This window comes from Ammospiza caudacuta, chromosome 7 (assembly GCF_027887145.1).
Source record: "Ammospiza caudacuta isolate bAmmCau1 chromosome 7, bAmmCau1.pri, whole genome shotgun sequence".
NCBI classification, from domain to species: Eukaryota; Metazoa; Chordata; class Aves; order Passeriformes; family Passerellidae; genus Ammospiza; species Ammospiza caudacuta.
In genome coordinates this window covers 8,219,853-8,238,308 of record NC_080599.1, presented here as the reverse complement: position 1 = coordinate 8,238,308, position 18,456 = coordinate 8,219,853, and the positions used below count along the sequence as shown (strand labels likewise).

General features: G+C 53.6%; 1 protein-coding gene across 1 annotated transcript in view; it reads right to left on the bottom strand.

The window, feature by feature from the left end:
• Positions 1–18,456, bottom strand: part of LOC131559625 (zinc finger protein 345-like) — a 740,983-nt gene that overhangs the window by 632,790 nt on the left and 89,737 nt on the right. Inside the window, 1 exon segment of the mRNA XM_058808040.1 lies at positions 16,638–17,280. Within this exon segment, the coding sequence (XP_058664023.1) occupies positions 16,638–17,280 (643 nt within the window).

Sequence of the window (18,456 nt, the reverse complement as noted above, 5' to 3'; positions counted from 1 at the left end):
TGGGGTGTCCAAGCTTCCCTGGCACCTGTGGGGCTGTGGGCAAAGCAGTCCATGGGAAAGGGGAATGAGCTGAGCCCGCTCCCTGAGATCCCATTATGGGCACAGCCGGGGATCTCCTTGCTGTGTCCTTCCAAGCTCTGAGCTGCCCTCCTGGGTGCAAATCTGTGCCAGAGCCTCTGGGAGTTCCCTGAATGTCCCACGGGGAAGGGCAGAGCTGCCACAGCTGAGGAAATGCTGTTGGGTTTGCCAAGGGAGCCGTGAGTGTCCTTGGCACAAGGAGGTGCTGAGACCTTGCCCAGACACCTTTAGAGATGGTGAGACATTCAGGGATCCCTCTGCTCTGGGCAGGGTCAGGTTTATCCCAGGGTGATCCGGGAGTGTGATTGTGCTCTGATTTCAGCCAAAGGTGCAAAGCCAGGGCAGTTTGGAACAAGCCCATCCAGCCCCGCATCTTCCCTCAGCCACAGGGAATCCTTTGCCTCTCTCGTCTCTCAGTGGCAAACTCTGAGTGCAGCAGGAATGCCGGGGATTTCTGACCTCAGAGAGCCAGAAATGATGTTTGGGTAGGAAAACAATTCCTTAAACCAGCTCCTGCCACCCATGTCCTAAAAAACTAGGAGTGCAGATGCTACCAAGCCTGTCTTCATTCTGAGTGATTCCCCTGACAAATCCTGAATATCCAGCCTTGTCCCTCTGCCACATGGCCACAAACCTAGGGCAGTAGGGCAGGGATGGCTCCTTGAGGGCCCCCATGCACAGACATGGCTGCTCCTGGCACACTCAGCCAGCACAACTGGAGCTCAGGCAGGGACCCGGGTGAAGGATTTCCCAGAGCAGGAACAAGGGTGGGTGAGTCCCCGTGGGACAGTGTCTTGGGGTGACGTTATGATGCTTGTACCCCATTCATATGTTCTGTGCCTTTAAGACCATCTCTGAAGAGTGAAAGTTTTGTTTGGGTTTCTCTTATCAGGGACACAGAAACGGGCAGTATATAGGGCTGTTTTCGCTTCTTGCTTTCGGCTTGCTGCTTTGCTTGCTCTCGTTTCTGCTCTCGCTTCTGCTCTGCTTTGGCCTCTGCTTATTAGCTAGTTTAGCTAAACAGTCCAAATTCCTTCCTGGACTGTTTCTCTTCTCCTGTTTCTGTGACCATCTCGAACCTGCTCCAGACTGGGACCTGGGAACACCGAGGGTTTGCACCGTTTGGATGCAGCAGCTGCCCCAGCACTGGAGGGACTGAGAACAGAGCAACCACCCCTGGAAGAGACTTTCTGATTTTGCCATCTTTCTCAGAGCGGTGTCATCTGGTATTGTGCATTTTGTGTGCTGAGGGGTGCTGTGCCAGTCAAATAAACAGGTTCTTTCCACTTCTCTCCGAGGAAATCTTCCTGAACCAGCTGAGGGGGAGGGGCTGTGTGGGTTTGCTTTCTGGAGGGGCCCTCCTTTGCAGATTCTCTAACAAATTTGCCCTAAACCAGGACAGACAGTCTGCAGGAAATGGCCCAGATTTGGCTCAAAGCAGCCTCTCCTGACTTGTCACTGTCCTTTATCCATGAACAGGTTCCCATGTGCAGCCCCAGCAAATGTCCAACAGCAGCTCCATCAGCCACTACTTCCTGCTGGCACTGGCAGACACGCGGCAGCTGCAGCTCCTGCACTTCTGCCTCTTGCTGGGCATCTCCCTGGCTGCCCTCCTGGGCAACGGCCTCATCATCAGTGCCGTAGCCTGCGGCCACCACTTGCACACGCCCATGTTCTTCTTCCTGCTCAACCTGGCCCTCAGCGACCTGGGATTCATCTGCACCACTGTCCCTAAAGCCGTGCACAATTCCCTCTGGAACACCAGGACCATCTCTTACACAGGATGTGCTGCACAGGTCTTTTTTTTTGGATATTTCATCTCGGCAGAGTTTTCCCTCCTGACCATCATGTGCTACGACCGCTATGTGTCCATCTGCAAACCCCTGCACTACGGGACCCTCCTGGGCAGCAGAGCTTGTGCCCACATGGCAGCAGCTGCCTGGGCCACTGCCTTTCTCTATTCACTGCTGCACACAGCCAATACATTTTCCCTGCCCCTGTGCAATGGCAATGCCTTGGATCAGTTCTTCTGTGAAATCCCTCAGATCCTCAAGCTGTCCTGCTCTATATCATATCTCAGGGAACTCGGGGTCGTTGCAGTTAGTGTTTGTTTGGTATTTGGCTGTTTTGTGTTCATTGTTTTTTCCTATGTGCAGATCTTCAGGGCTGTGCTGAGGATCCCCTCTGAGCAGGGACGGCACAAAGCCTTTTCCACCTGCCTCCCTCACCTGGCTGTGGTCTCTCTGTTGGTCATCACTGTAGCAGTTGCCTACCTGAAGCCCCCCTCCATGTCCTCCCCATCCCTGGATCTGGCCCTATCAGTTCTGTACTCAGTGGTGCCTCCTGCCCTGAACCCCCTCATCTACAGCCTGAGGAACCAGGAGCTCAAGGCTGCAGTGTGGAGACTGATGACTGGATGCTTTCAGGAACATTAAACTGATGGCCCATTTCTGCAAATCACTTCTAATGAAATCATCTTTGATACTTCTTATTGGCTTCAGTGTGGAAGTTTGTTTTCTTTGCTTTATTTTTTTCATACTATCCACAAAGACGTGTCATTCTTTCTGCCATTTCGCATTTTGTTTCTCTCCACCTTCCCTGTGGCCACAGACTGTGTCAATGGGGGGCTATGCTCTTGGTGCCTTTAAATGAACTAAAGGATCTCCCAGGAGAGTTTTCTGCAGAGATGCCCTTTTGTTGCCTTCTCTGCAGCTTTAGCAGCAATGTCTGTGTGCAGAGCTGGGGGCAGAGCAGTGCTGGCCTAGCATCTGTGCCCAGCAGCAGCAGCACTTGGTGTTGCCAGCGCTGCTGCCGTGGCCTTGCCCCACTGCCCTGAAGGCCCTGGTGTTGCTGTAGGGCCTGAGTGCTCTCAGGGCTGGGCACAGCCCTGGGGGTGGCAGTGCCGGGGCTGCAGCAGGGACAGGCCATGGGCACTGCTGGGGGAGCGCTGATGCCTCAGGCCAGGCCCTGGGGGCTCCAGGCTCCTTGCCCTGACTCTCTCAAGAACACAGCCAGGCCAATGCTCAGCACAGAAAACCCCCGTGAGCAGCCCCAGGCTGGCCGTGGGCAGGCTGGGGGCAAACAGCATGGCTGGGGCTCTGCAAGGGCCCTGGGGGAGAGGGGAAGGAGCAGCAGAGCAGGGGCTGATCCATCCCCATTGTGTGCTGCACAGCCCAGGGCAGTGTCCCAGAGTGTCCTCAGGGAGCTGCCAATAAGGTCCCCCCTCTGCAGCCCTGGCCATTCCCCCAGCTCACACAGGTGCCCCATCCTTGCAGGCACAGACATGGCAGCACTGCCTCAATAGCCCCCGTTTGCATTGCACAGAGCAGGTGGGAGCACCCCCAAGCTGTTGCTGTGGGGACATGAACCTGTGGGAGCACAAATGCCATCAGGCCCTGAGGCCAGCAAGGGCTGGGGACACCAGGGAAAGCACTCAGCTTTGTCCTGGCGTCTGCAGTCAGCCAGAAAGTTTGTTCCCATCAGCTGGGAGTTTCCTGTGCCACTGCAGACGCTGTTGGTCAGAGCCAGGGCTACCTGGCAGCCACCCCCAACTGCCCTGAGCATTTCCTTTGCTTCACCTTTGCTTTCTTTACTCTTCCTGTTACAAATTTCTTCCTATTACCCATGCCTGCTTCCTCTCCTGCAAACAGCCCATCCCTGTTTGCTCTTTCCTCTCTGGCCCCATTCCCCATTGCAGTTCCTGACTTGGCCCCATGGGAGCATTCCTTGGGCAGCAGGATCATCCTACAGGTGCTGCAGGAATTGTCTGCAGGCTCCTGCAGTGCCTGGTGCTGCTCCCTTGCCAGAGGCACCCCAGGCCAGGGGGGCACATCTGGGCTGCTGTGTCTGGCTCTGGGGCTCCCTGTTCTGGGCAGTGAGGAGGAGCTGCAGAGGCTCTGCAGAGCTGACAGGATGGGTTTTGAGGCTGGCAGGAGAAGCTGAGGGACCTGGGCTGCTGGAGGTCCTCAAGAGGAGGCCCAGGGCTCATCCTGCAACTGTTCCAAGGGTGCTTTCAGAGAATCCCAGAATCAGCAAGATTGGAAAAGTCCTTGGAGATCATCCAGTCCAACCTGTGCCCTGACACCACCTTGTCTCCCCTGAGCCTCCTTTCCTCCAGGATAAACAACCCCAGCTCCCTCAGCCACTCCTCCCAGGACCTGTGTTCCAGACCCCTCCAAAGTCTTGTTGACCTTCTCTGGACACGCTCCAGCCCCTCGATGTCCTTCCTAAATTGGGGGCCCCAGAACTGCAAAGAGCACTCGAGGTGCTGCCCAACCAGTGCCAAGCACAGAGGAAAATTGGGTGCTCTGCTCCTGCTGGCCACACCGTTTCTCATCCATACGTGTCCCAGGGCTTTAATGAGGGAAATGGTGGGGAGGAGGTAGGAACAAAGTAGGATTGGTTGTCAGCAGCCATGAAGGATCTTTATTTTCATCTCTGTCCAGACTGCATTAGAAGGTGCTGGGGGTCAATATCAATTGTAAATTGTAGATATGAACCTATAAAGAGGAAAAGGAAAGAGGAAAAAACATTTCTCTCTGATTTTTTTTTTAAGATAGCAGATAAACTTTGAATATATTTTAGAAATGTGTACACCACAGAAAAATTGAAAATCTAAATTATTCCCAAGAGCTTTCCTTGTTCAGTTCGTTTGAGCAAATACTTATCAGTTTTTGTCACTGAATTCCTGAACTGAGGAGATCCAGAACGAAGAGGCCTCTGGAGTAGTAAAATTCATCAGCAACCTCCAAATGGCTGAGGATGCATCCCCATCAGAGCAGCAATGAATAGAATTTGGCACAGCTTTGTGGCTGCCCCAACTCTGGGATGGGTCCTGGGCCTGGAGCAAGAGCAGCTCTTGAGGGCCCCAAGGCCGAGGCTCTTGTGCTGCCCTGGGCAGATGGGATGGCAGCAGGGGCTGCAGAGCTCTCAGCACCTCAGCCCGAGGGGAGCAGGGCAGCCAGGGAGCCTCCTTTGGCCTTGGCCCAGCACCTTCCCCCATGGCTGGGGCTGAGTCCTGTGGCAGCTGCAGCTGCTGCTGTGCCCTTGCCAGGGGCTGAGGCCATGGGGCAGTGCCCAGAGCAGCCTGGCCTGAGCAGAGCTGTGGGGCCAGAGCCGGCTGGGCTGGGCTGGGGAGAGGCCCTTGGTGCTGCCCAGAGCTCAGGGCAGCTGGCAGAGCTTGCAGAGAGCTGGGCTGGGCTCAGAGAGCCTGGCCCAGAAACCATCAGTGTCCATCCCAGCCTGGCTGAGCGTGCAGGGGCAGGACTCAGGCCAGGCCTTGTGGGGCAGGGCCAGCGCCTGTGCAAGGCATTGCAAACACGGAAGTTGCCCAGAGAGGAGGCTGCTCTGTGCCCTTGGTGGCATGGACAGAGCAGGGAGGGGGCCCAGGACATTTGTCAGCGCCAGCCTCTGTGCCCAGCCCTTGGCAGCCCTGGCTGCTGAGCCCAGCTTTGGCCTGGGCTGAGCTTGGCTGTGGCCCAGCTCCATCCTCCTGCGGGGCTCAGGGCCTGTTCCCAGCCATGGCCAGCCCTGGCTGCCTCTCTGCTGGCCCAGGGGCCGGCAGAGCCCAGGGCAGGGCTGTCTGTGCAGCCCCACAGGTGCCCCAGGCTCTGCAGGAGCTGGCAGAGGCTGCCCAGCAGGGAGGCCACAGGGCACAGAGCCCCAAGACTGATGTGGGCACCACAGCACAGGGGCCGTTCCCAGCCGCAATGTTCCTGGCCTGGGCTGGGCCTGCACAGGGGTTGGGCCGCCATGGCTGGGCCAGCACAGGGCCATAAAGGGGCCACGCAGGTGCTCTGGGGCTGACAGCAAGGCCAGGCACACACAGGCAATTGCTGAGCATGGCCTGTGCTGGCCAGGCCTGACTGTGCCAAAGGCAGAGCTCAGCTGCCCTTGGGGGCTGCAGCAACAGTCCAGAGCCCAAAGAGCCTCCATGGCTGTGCTGGAGACCAAGGCTGCAGGAGGGAAATGCAGAGCTGCTGCGGAATGGGGAGGGCATTGAATTCCAGCACACACCTCATCTCTCTGATGATCCCGACACCATGCTGGGCCCTGTTTCAGACTGGAGCAGAGCAGATGTTGATGGGACAGGAGCCCTGTGAAGCTGTCATGGACCTGCAGCTTGCAAGGTGCTCTGCTCTCCCTCAGTTACTCTTGGAGAGATCCAATCCCAGCTGGGCACCTCAGGGTACGAGTGGCACTGCCTGTTCATGGACACACAGCATAAGTCTGCTAGGAAAGGGGCACAGGTTTTAATACCTGTTAGTTTCATCATATACAAACAAATCTTTATTACCAGGGTCATTTCAGTACTTTTAAGAAATGGCACAATTTTCCCACCAGGAACAGGAATTTCCTGGAAGTGTACTGATGGCAGGAGGAGAAATACTGATCTTCCCTTCTACTGGTGTCACCAATATTCTGTTTATTACTTCTTTTCCCTTTTCCTTCAGGTGTTTTCAGCTCCTCTGTTGAAATGGCAATATCTAAGGACATCTCTTCTATTACAGCAGGTGGATCTATGTACTTCTACTGCTCTCTGATTTCCTCCTCTAGATGCTCTCTGGTCATTCAAGTGTCTCTCAACTGGCTGGCTTCATAGTTTGAGCTGGAAAAAATTGCCCAATATTTCTGAAGTTCAAATAAATATATAATAAATATCCTTTTAATTGTGTTTTTATCTATCACAGAATTACCTTATGTCTTTGTCTAAAACTGTTCATGTACAGAAATCCCTGGGGGACGGGGCACATGTCAGATGCTGCTGGGACAACACAGAGAGCTAAGGGAAGAGCTGTGATGGTTATTAAACTGTTCAAATGTACAAATTGTGTCTGTTGGCAAGAAACCTTTCCGTGCCTCTGAGTGTCACCAGTCCCTGAGCCCAAAGGACACAAACATGATGAGTTGTGGTTCCCACTGCAGGGGCTGCACATGGACCTTGGCTCTGCACAGGAGACCTCATCATCCCCTTTCTCTCTTTTCCTTCCTCTGGGCATGGAGGGAGCTCCTGACTTCAGCCTGTGACTCGTGTGTGCAAAGAGCAAATCTGGGCAGAATCGGGGCAGGGAGGGTTTGGGGAAACATTGGGATCTGTGCTGGGCACAGAAGGTGTTTTCCATTGCTCTGAGACTGTCAGCTGTGGAAAGTAGATTTAATATCCAGCAGAGAAATGACTTTTGCCTTTGATGGAGCTGTACCTTCCCCTGACTTTGTTGGCTGACAAGAAATGAACATCCCTCTGTCTTGGACAGCTCCTTCTCCAAGGAAAGCAGGTGGGAGTTGGAGCCAAGGAGCTGAAAGCTGCAGGTGCAGCCTGGGCTGGAGGGAGCTCAGATTTGCACAAGGCTGCTCTGAGTGCCAGGGCTTGGATGGGGAAATGGTGGAGTGGGGATAGGGACAGAGTCTGATTGATTGTCAGCCATGGAGGGTCTTGATTTTCATATCCATTCAAACTGCATGAGGAGGTACTTGGATTCAGTGACAATTGGAGATTGCACATATCAATTTGTGAACAGGAAAAAATGCTATACAGGATGAAAAAAATATTTTCTTACTGTATTTTTAAATATAATGCATTCACTTTGAACACACTACTGAAATCTGTCAAATTAACCGCAAATGATTTGAACATTAAATCGAATTTTCCCCTGAGGCTTGGCTTGTTAAGGTGTTCTGAATGTCAATGAGCCCTTGGACACTGAATTCCTGCACTGAAGAGCTGAATGCTGAACAAGCCTGTGCAGCAGGAAAATGCAGCAGCAGCCTCCAAGGTGCTGAGGATGTCAGCAGCCCCCGCTGAGGCCATCCCTGCCCAGAGACCGTGGGGGAATGGGCAGACAAGGAGAGCGTCCCTGGGGCTGGGGCAGCACAACTCAGAGGCAGCAGCGGCTCCAGCTGGAAAATGGAGTGTGGAATGTGGCTAGGAAAGCCCTGCCTGGGCTGTGCCAAGCAGGACAGACAAGCCCTTACTGCCATTCCCCAAAAAACTCCCTCAATGAGACATTTAAAAGGAATTACAGTTGTTTCTGTACTCTTAGTTGGATGTACCAGAGAAATGCCAACAAGAAATTCTTAGGAGCTCAAAACAACTAAACAGTCTTTATTGCGAACTTTAGAAAAGCAGAAAAACTTTGGCAAAGGTTTATTACAACATCCAATCAACAAAAAACACTTCTGAAAGCATTACCTTGGCCCATTCTACTTCACAAACTACAAGACTGTTCAATGTAATGTTAATCAAAATTTGCAAGAGGGTATTATAAAGAGAGAAAGACAAAAAAGATACAGAGGAGTACACACAGAGCTACAAACTCCTGGATTCCAACACTGTTCAGATGGAAATTCCAGGAGGAGGTAGGGTCAAGATGTGTGCTTGCCTTGTGGTCAGCCTTAAATACCCTTTTGTCTTCCTGGGCCCTTCCCCCAGGTGGGACTTGGGGTCATTTGGTCCCTCAGGAGCTGGGCTGGGGGCTGCAGAGGTGGCTGTGGAGCATTGCATGTGCTGTGCCAGGGACTGACAGAAACTCCTGGGCTGGGATAGAGGCTCTGGGGGGATTGGGGTTCCAGGCCAGGGAGGGGCTGGTGTTCCAGGGCAGGGCAGTGCTGGGCTTACAGAGCAGGTCAAGGCTGGACCTCGTCCTTCCTCCCCTGTGACCCCCCTCCCAAGAAAATGTTTTGAGCCAGCAATCTCCTCCAGTCTCTCACAACAGGGAATGTTGTAGGTGATATCCCTACAACAATCTTGGCCATGGGCACCTGGACTAGAAGGACAGTTCTTTCCCATAGGAAGGAAAGCACAGAGCCTTCGCCAGTTTTTTGGGGACAGATGAAAGGTGACCCTTGTGAAACCATTGCCAGCCAGACTTGTCCTGGAAATCTTCCTATTGGAACAATCCCTGGAAATATGGAATTTTTGGAGGTGAAATCCCAATTCTGGCCATGGGGGCCTGGAGGACAAATCCAGTTATTTTCCATGGGAAGAAAAGCACGGAGCCCCAGTGTTTCAACAGCAGATGAGGAGACTCTCAATGTGCCAAGGAAAGCTGGACCAGTCAGCCAGACTTGTGGTGAAGCCAGACCTGTTCTATGTTCTCCTAGTTTTATGGGACCCCACAGTGTCACAATGGCCTGTTAATTACAAGAAGACCTACAGTGTCACAACAGACCCTTGGTTCAACGGGTCCAACAGTGTCACAATGATCCCAATGATTCCATGAAACCTTGATGTGTCACAATGGTCTCCGTGGTTCCCCAGGCCCCACAATATCACGTAACTCCGCTATTCCATGATCCTGCAATGCCACAATGGACCTTGCACCCTGGGGCTTTGCGTTGTCACAATGGTCTCCATTGGCTCCACAGTGTCACAATGGACCATTGTGACAGAGGGGCCCTGTGTCACCCTGGAGCTTTGGTTCCATGCAGCCTTGCAGTGTCACAATGAACTCTTGGTTTCACAAGGCCCCAGAGTATCACAATGGTCCTCTTGGTTCTGTAGGGAGCCCCAGGGTCACAATGAGGCCTCATGAGGCCTCACAGTGTCACAATGCTTTGCTTATTCCCTGAGGCCTCATAGTGTCACAATGTTGTCCGTGATTCCATGAGTCTCCTCAGTATCACAATGGTGTCCTTTGTGCCATGGTGCCCTACAGTGTAACAATGGCCCCTTGGTTCCATGAGGCTGTGAAGTGTCCTAATGGTCTCTCCTTTAGGTTCCATGAGGCTTCTCAGTGTCACAATGGTCCTTGGTTTGATGGGGGCTCTCAGGGTCACAATGTTCCCTACCTTACATGGAAGCACACAGTGTTAGTACGGTCCCCTTGGTTCCATGAAGCCCCACAATGTCACACTGGTCTCCATGATTCCATGATGCCCCAGAGTGTCACAATGGTCCCTTGGTCTCACAGGGCGCACACTGTCACAATGGTCCCTTGGTCTCACAGGGCACACAGTGTCACAATCGTCCCTTGGTGTCACAGGGCCCCACAGTGTCACAATGGTCCCTTGGTTCCATGGCCCTGTGCTGCTGCATTCCGTCCTCCCCTTCTAAGGCCGCCCTGCCAGCTGAGAAATGCTCCTTGGGCCTCGGCCTTGGCCAACAGCCTTTGGGCTCAGCTCCTCTGCAGCTCATCACAAACACTGTCTGCACCAGGCACTGCTGCTGCCCAAACAGCTCCTGGTTCCTTTAGCAGCAGCCCTGGGAACTGGTTTTGTTCTCTCCGTAGCACAACATCCCTGTTCTCACACTGCCAAAGAAAGCTGCTGATGCCAAGTGTGGCCAGGATGAACCATTGCTGGGACTGCAGTCCCTCTCTTGGGCCCTGCAAACAGCACTCCAAAAGGAGCCCTCGGAGCTCTCCTGGGCCAGCCACTCCCTCTGAGTGGGGCCTCTCCCAGCTGGGAACTCTCCCATTTGCTGCACTCAGGGATCCTGAACAACGACGGAGCCTGGGCCGATCCCCCCACTCCTCCAGACTCAACCCTTTGCCCTTTGCTGGGGAGATGCCAAAGCATCAGCAGTGAGCATTGCCTGCCCTCAGGGGAATTGCTCCCGGGTGCCTTGCACTGACTCTTTGTGTCTGTGTGCACACCGGAGTGCCTGTGCTGGGGAAATGTGGCAGAAATGCTGCTCTCTGAGCCGTCTGAGTGCCTTGGATAGCTGAGTCAGTCAGATATCCAGATATCAGCAAGAAAGGTTAAGTCACAAGGTCTAAGCTAAATTAAATGCTGCTAAGAGTTGTTCTTTTGCTAAATTGTTCCATTTTATTTAAGTTATTGGTTAAGTTAAATATTAAGTGTTATTCCTCTGTTAAATTGCTAAGTCATAGGTTATAAGTTCGGTTAAATAGTGTTAAATGCTGTTGTTTTGCTAAACTTTGATGTTTAAGGTATCGGTCACATTTAAGGTGGAAGTCCTGTTAAGTTTGAGGCCTGTTAAGCCTTTGGGCCGTATTCCTTTTATCCTTACCCTCACTTGTATCACACACACAGAGGGATATTTCTCGGTTAATTTCTGGTTTGATTGCCTGGATTCTGTTTGGTTTTGTTGTTGCTTTGTTTCCTTGTTGTGCCTGAAGTGTCCAGTCAGGAGCAGAGTGACTCTTGCCAAGGAACTTTGTGCTGCTGTCCCGTAATATTCAGTCTGGTTTTTGCTGCTCCCTTGCTGGGGATTTTTTCAGCGCTCTCAAGGCCTCGTTGGCAGCAGGGTGAAGGAGCCCTGGCCCAGGCTCTGGCCCTGGGGGACACAGGGATGCTGCCGGGGGGTCCCTGTCCCCCTGTGCCACCCCCAGGGCCCCGGCCCCCTGTCCCCGTGTCAGGCTCTGGGGTCGATCTCATGGAACATCCTCTGGGGGAGGTTGCGGAGCCGGGGGAGGGGGGACCCGGGGGGACAGGGGACCCCGCTGTGCACGAGCAGGGTTGGACTGCCCTGGGGGGAGCTGTGAGGGGGGCTGGGGCAGAGTGACCTCCCCAGTGACCTCACACAGCCCCTGTGATGTCACACAGCTGCCTCTATGATGTCACACTGCCCCTGTGATATCACACTGCCCCTGTGGTGTCCCAGAGCCAACTCTGAGACGCCACGCTATGATGTGATACAGCTGCTCTGTGAGGGCACAGAAGTCTCTGTGATGTCAGAAAGTCACTCTATGATTTCACAATCTCTCCTGTGATGTCACAGCCTGCTCTATGATGTTACACAGCTACCCAGTGTTGTCACAGCCCACTCCCTGATGTCACAGAGCCACCTTCTGTGATGTCAGGATCTGCTCTATGGCCTCACACCCTACTCTATGATGTCACAGCCAGCTCTGTGATGTAACAACCCCCCTCAGTGATGTCACAAAACCCTCTCTGTGATGTCATACTGACACTCTGTAAGGTCACAGCACATACTCTGACCTCACAGTCTGCTCTATGATGCCATACAGCCATGCCATGATCTCACAGCCTGCTCTGTGATGTCACAAAGTCCCCTCTATGACGCTGTAGCTGCTCAGTGACCTCACACAACAAACTCTGTGATGTCACAGCCCAATCTGTGACCTCACACAGCCCACTCTGTGCTGTCACACAGCCCCTTGCTGACATCCCAGCTGCTCTGTGCCTCTGTGACACAGCCCCAGAGGTGCTGCTGTGACACAGCCCCCTCTGGGACATCCCACAGCCCCTGCCAGTGCTGAGCCCCTGTGAGCTCTGTCTGTGCCCTGCTGGTGTCCCTGAGGGGCCCTGGCAGTGCCCCAGCCCTGCTGGGCTGTGCACAGGAGCTGCTCCTGGCCAGAGCTGTCTCTCTGCAGCGCTGCCCCTGCATGGAGCTGCCTCTGGGCCAGGAGCCCGGCCCAGCTCAGCAGCACAGACACAGCACAGGGACTTTAATGACCCTCTGGGGCTTTGCTGCTCTTTGCATCAGACTCAGTCCCTCGGAGTGTGCTCAAAAAACCTTCTCAGGGACTCAAAAAGAGGGTGAAACACTGAAGTTTCTCATACTTTAAATAGATCCATCTGAGGGACAGGACTGAGAAAATGTCCCCAGGTTCCAGGTAGAGCAGAACACTGGTGGCAGTGATGACAGCTGGGGACAAGCAAGGGAAAGGTATTTCTGCTGTTAAGGAAACCTGCACCTCTGTCCCTGCAGGCTGTCGGCATCCCCGGCTGTCCCACGTGGCTGGGTCCTTCCTTTGCTGACAGCTCTGCCTCCTGCCTGCCCCTGCCTGCCCACACAGAGCCTGGGGCTGCTCCCGGCTCCTGCTGGGGACGTGCTGCACCACAGCCCTGCCCTGGCAGGGAAATTCCCTTCTCCTGGTGTTCAGTCTGGACCTCCCAAGCTCCACTTGGTGCTATTAGGTCTTCTTCAGGCTTATTCCTACTATGAAGAAAAGCTCCAGCCTCTCTGAAACCACCCATCCATCCCTCCCAGGCTATTCCCTTTCAGTCCTCAGTCTCTACACCGCTGACCACAGAGGCCGCAGACTCTGCCTGGTGTTTTGTGATGAGGCCTCCAAACCCCATTCTGGGAGATTTTTGAGTCCTCTCCAAGGTCTGTGAAAAGGGAAAAATAGCATTCTAAGTTATTTTCTCCTAAATCCTACAGTGACAGAAAACGGGTCAGTATCATTAAACTGAATGGGGACAAATTAACATTTGTTAGAAGGAGGAAATATTTTACAATTAAGAAAGTGGCAGGAAACTGCAACCGTTTTTCCAGAGAAGTGGATTCCCCATCCCAGGAATTGTCAAAGAGCAGGAGCTTTGTGCAGCATTGCCCATTGAAACCCTCTCATCTCCAGTGACAGAATTCCTGCATTGTGGGTTCTCTGATATGCTGGGTGCCCTCACAAGGCTTCTGGCCAGAATGTCTGCTGAGGGCAGCCAGGCTGCTGCAGGGGCAGTGACCTCACAGCCATCACCACGGCAGCCCTGTCCCCTGGGCCTGGCTGTGTCCTTTCCTCTGCCCCTGCCTTGTCTCTGCTGGCATGAAGATTTTGTCATTAATATCTTGTCCCCAAGGTGCTGGGGCCAATGGCTTCCCAGTCAGGCTCCTGGGGCAGAAGTGGCTTTTCAGAGCCCAGCCAGGAATGAGCCCTGAGGCAGCAGCTCTGCAGTGGTGGCCACCAGGCCGGGCTGCCAAGGGAGGCTTCTGGCCATGGCCTGCAAGCAGCTGCTGGTGCCAAGGTGCCTTTGGTGCCTCAGGCTGTTCCTGGCACAGCTCCCAGCACGGCACTCTGCCCTTGTGCCGAGCCCTTCCCTGTGCTGGGGCTGGCCTGGGGCTTTTCCTGCAGCGGGACCTGCCCTGCTGATGGCACAGGAAAGGCAGTTCCTGCTGGAGCAGGAGGCTCTGCCTGCAATGGGCTCCAACAACTCCAACAAGGTCCTGTTTGCAAAGCCCCCAGTGGGAAATGAAGGAGGGGAGTCTCACTGCTTTTGGGGTGAATAATGCTGAAACCAGCCTGACTCCTCCATCTCAAAGTTCAACATCCTCAGAGGGAGCAGAAGCTGTGGCAGAGCTGGAAAAATCCCCAGAGAAAGGAACAACCAAGTGACACCACTGAGAGCTTCTGCAGAGCTGCTGAGCTGGCCCAGCCTGGGCACATCTGACTGACAGGGCAGCACCTCAGACGAGAAAAGCCCCATCCCATATTTTAATGGCAGCATCTCCTGACATTTCCCTTCTTGAGGGGTGTGGGGATTCCTCCCAGCGGTGGGGACACCCTCAAGGTCACTGCTCCAGGCTGAGCCAAAGGGAATTGCCCATGGTCATTGGTCTAGGGGAGTGACATCAATCTCTGCTTAATTACAGGTTTTGCTTAATACAGTTGCTTTGAAATAATTTCCTAGTGCTCTGAATAATATATTTTACGTCTCTTACATCCTGGCATAAATATGTCTGATTAAGGCAATTTTGTCTAATCATTACCATAATAGAGGATACATATTTATATAAATATATCTGCCCATGACAGGAACCCTGTGAGTGTCTGAGACATCCTGGGTCTTTGGCAGCCTGGGGACTCCTGGGATGTCACCATGGAGCCCCCGTGAGTGCCTGTGACAGACCGGTGCCTTTGCAGCCCAAGGTGCCCTGGGATGTCACCATGGAATGGCTGAGACTGCCTCTGACCACAGGGCTCTTTACCATCCTCAGAAAGCCCTGGGAGGTCTCCATGGAGCCCCTGTCTGTGCCTGTGAGATTCCAGCTCTGGAACAGCTTGGAGACTCTTGGAAAGTCCCCAAGGAACCCCTCTGAGGGCCTGTGACAAATCTGATCTTAAGCAGGCAACCATCAGCAGCCCCCTTTTGCTATGGTCAGTTTCCATGGCAACCATCACCAGCCCCCTGTTGCTATGGTCAGTTTCCATGGCAACCATCACCAGCCCCCTGTTGCTATGGTCAGTCCCTTGGCAGCTCCATGGATACCCCATGCCAGGGATGGTTGCCATGCACACCAGCTCAGGCCACAGCCCGTTGCCATGGCAACCATTGGCAGCCCCATCCCCAGGCTCATGGGATCCCAGAACCACAGAATTGGCTGAGCTGGGAGGGACCCATCAGGATCCTCCAGTCCAACTGCTGGCCCTGCACAGGACACCCCAACAATGCCAGCCTGGGCCTGGCAGCGCTGTCCAAATGCTGCTGCAGCTCAGAGAGCCCTGGAGCTGGGACCCTTCCCTGGGGAGCCTGGGCAGGGCCCCAGCAGCCTCTGGGCAAAAACCTTTTCCTGACATCCAACCGGAGCCTGCCCTGACTCAGCTGCAGCCGTTCCCTTCACTCCTGTCCCTGGGCACCAGAGGGAAGAGGTTCCCACAGCCCCAGCCAGGGACCCACTCCAAAGGCTGCTGCTATGGCCACCAGGGCTGGGACCAGCTGGGATGCTCGGTTTCAATGGGCCGGGGTTCAGAAATGGGATTCCCCAATTTCCTGACCCCGCTAAAACCACGCTGCCCTCACTGCCGTCCCACCTCCCATGGAAAGCACAAAGGCAAAGATCCCGGGCTGGGATAATGTGGGATCTCAGCACCTCAGGACTGAGGTGCAGAGTGACCGAGACCACCCTTGGGGCTCTCAGGAGTCCTGGAATGTTGCCAGAAGTGTCTGGTGGCTGGACTTTGATCCTACACAGGAGACGACACCTGTATGAGGATAGGAGGATTTCACTGGGGTAAATGGTGAAGGGATAATTTAATTAGAGTGTAAGACACACGGTTTAGGATTTCTGTACAGGGGGGTCTAAAGAAGTAAGATGGAGGAATTGGGGCGTGTCCTGTTCTTCTTCTTCTTCTTGGCCTCCATCTTCTGTGGTGATGCTGGCACTTTGGGATTGGTTATTACTAAAAGTGCATTGGTTAATAAGGGTAAAAGGTATTGGGGAAAAAATGATAAATATTGTATACGTAACTTTGAGTATAAAGATAGGTGACCGCCCCGGGGGCGCTCAGTGTGCTCATGGCTGGCTGCTGTGCAGACCTCTGTCAGGCCAAGAGAAAATCTTTTAGATAAACAATTAATAAACACCGAGACCGAGAAAAGATCTGGAGCCTCTTCTCGTCCTTTGAAGCGCGGGTTGTCCAAGACCACCCCGGGCCTTTCCAGGTCACCTAAACAGCTGAGAAACTGACAGGAGAAGAACAATTTATTAGGAACAGGAACAAGATAAGGGACAAACAGAACTGAAACAATATTGATAACAGAAGGGATAAATGAAACAGTTCACTGGGAAAACTAAAACACAACTCACTGGGTATTCCTGGCCACAATTTCCCCTGTTTGGAAAGGACACCCTTCTTCTCAGGGAGAGACAGAGAGTGTGTCCCTTTTCTGCACCTGGAAATTCTCTGAGGTGGGAGTGAATGTAATGACACAGCCATGATAAGACCTTCATGTTTTTCAATGCCACATCATGACACTGGTAGGGGCAGGGAAAGGGACTGGTGTCTTCCCAGCATGGATCATGGGGAACATGGATCACCAGGGCTATTCCCAGTGTGGGTTCTCCTATGGGGGATGAAGCTGGAGTGGTGGATGAAGCTGTTCCTGCATTTGTGGCATTTTCAGGGATCCCTTACTGGTGGCTCCGTTGGTGTCTGGTCAAGTGAGAGCTACTGGTGAAGCTCTTCCCACACTGGGGACACTCGTAGGGCCTCTCCCCTGTGTGGATGCGCTGGTGGATGATGAGGGTGAAGTTGTGCTTGAAGCCCTTCCCGCGCTCAGGGCAGTGGAAGGGCCTCTCATCTGTGTGAATCCGCTGGTGCTGGAGGAGACTGGAACTGGTCTGAAACCTCTTCCCACATGTGGCGCACTGGTAGGGCCTCTCCCCAGTGTGGATGCGCCGGTGCTTGATGAGGTCGGAGTTGTGCTTAAAGCCCTTCCCACACTCAGGGCAGAGGAAGGGCCTCTCCTCAGTGTGAATCCGCTGGTGCTGGAGGAGATTGGAGCTGGTCTGAAACCTCTTCTGACACTGGGAACACTCGTAGGGCTTCTCCCCAGTGTGGATGCGTTGGTGGGTCACAAGGTTGGATCTGTAGCTGAAGCCCTTCCCACACTCCCCACACTTGTAGGGCCATTCCCTGGTGTGGATCATCTGGTGGCTGATCAGGTGGCAGCTCCGCCTAAAACTCCTCCCACACTCGAAGCACTTGTGGGGCTTCTCCCCATCATGAAGCTGCTCATGGACCACCAGCTCTGAACTCTGGCTGAAGCTCTGCCCACCTTCCTGGCTCAAGGTGGCTCTTTCTTCTTCAGAGCACCCTGAGCTGGGTTTGGAGCCCCTCCTCATGGGGGATGTCTGAGGTTTTTCTTCCCTGTTGGATTCCTGTGCGCTAGAGTCACTCAAAACGGCCTCTTTCACGAGGTTCTGCCATGCAGATTTTTCCTCCCTGGTCTCCATCCTCAGTTCCTTCCCTGGGGAAGGAAGGACAAGGACAGGATTGGATTTGCCTCCATGCCAGAGGGAAGGGGAAGGAGATTCCCCCAGTACATCCCCAGCAGGATGGGGTTGGCAGCAGGGTTGTCCTGCAGCCAGGGGCTGTGCTGGGCTGGGAGATGGAGCAGGAGAGAGGGGGAAATAGGAAATGACTTCCTCCTCACCTATCTGGGTGTCCTGGGGATCCTTCCTCTTCCTCACAGCCTCCTTCTCCATCCAATCAAGGTTTGGAAATGGGAAATCCTGTTCTGGGAAGAAAACAAAGGGTGTGCACATTGTCTTTTGTACTGGTTTGAAGGCAAACCTGGGGATGGTCTTAACCAGAATTACAATTTAAAAGAAAATGAAGATCAAGGCAATGATACAGAAACACTGCCTTAAACTGACAGAGTCAGGATATAACCTGACACCCTGTTGGTCAGGGTGGTGGCAGCAGTCCCAGTAGATGGTGGTGCAGTCCTGTTGGAGAGATGAACACGATTCTGTCAAAGCAGTGATCCTGTAGAAGGGTCTGGTCTTCCTCTGGATGTCCAGTGGTGGCTAGGGAGTTCTCGTCCTCTGGGAATTCAGTAAGCAAACTGCTCCTGGTGTAGCAAAGTGTCAGCTTATATCCAGGTAGGAATGCTTGGATCCTCCCCCTGGGCGGAGCATCCCACAATGGGAGGATGGAATTTTATCAGTTCTGCAGTGACATTTAATGGCCCATTCACAGTAGATATCTCCCCTGGAGGGCATTATCAGGGCTGAGTCATGAACCAAGATTCTCGTCCACTTCTCTCACCCTGAAGACCTTCATCAGGTCGCTGTAATAGAAGGACAACAAAATATTTTCTTTACACTCCGGGCCCACAAAGGCGATTTACCTCATCGGTTCTCCCATAAGTCACTCAGAGGAAGCTGCAGCCCAGTTTCAAAGAGTTCCTCCAGAGAGAACCACAACCTCCTCAGAGGAGGGAACCATG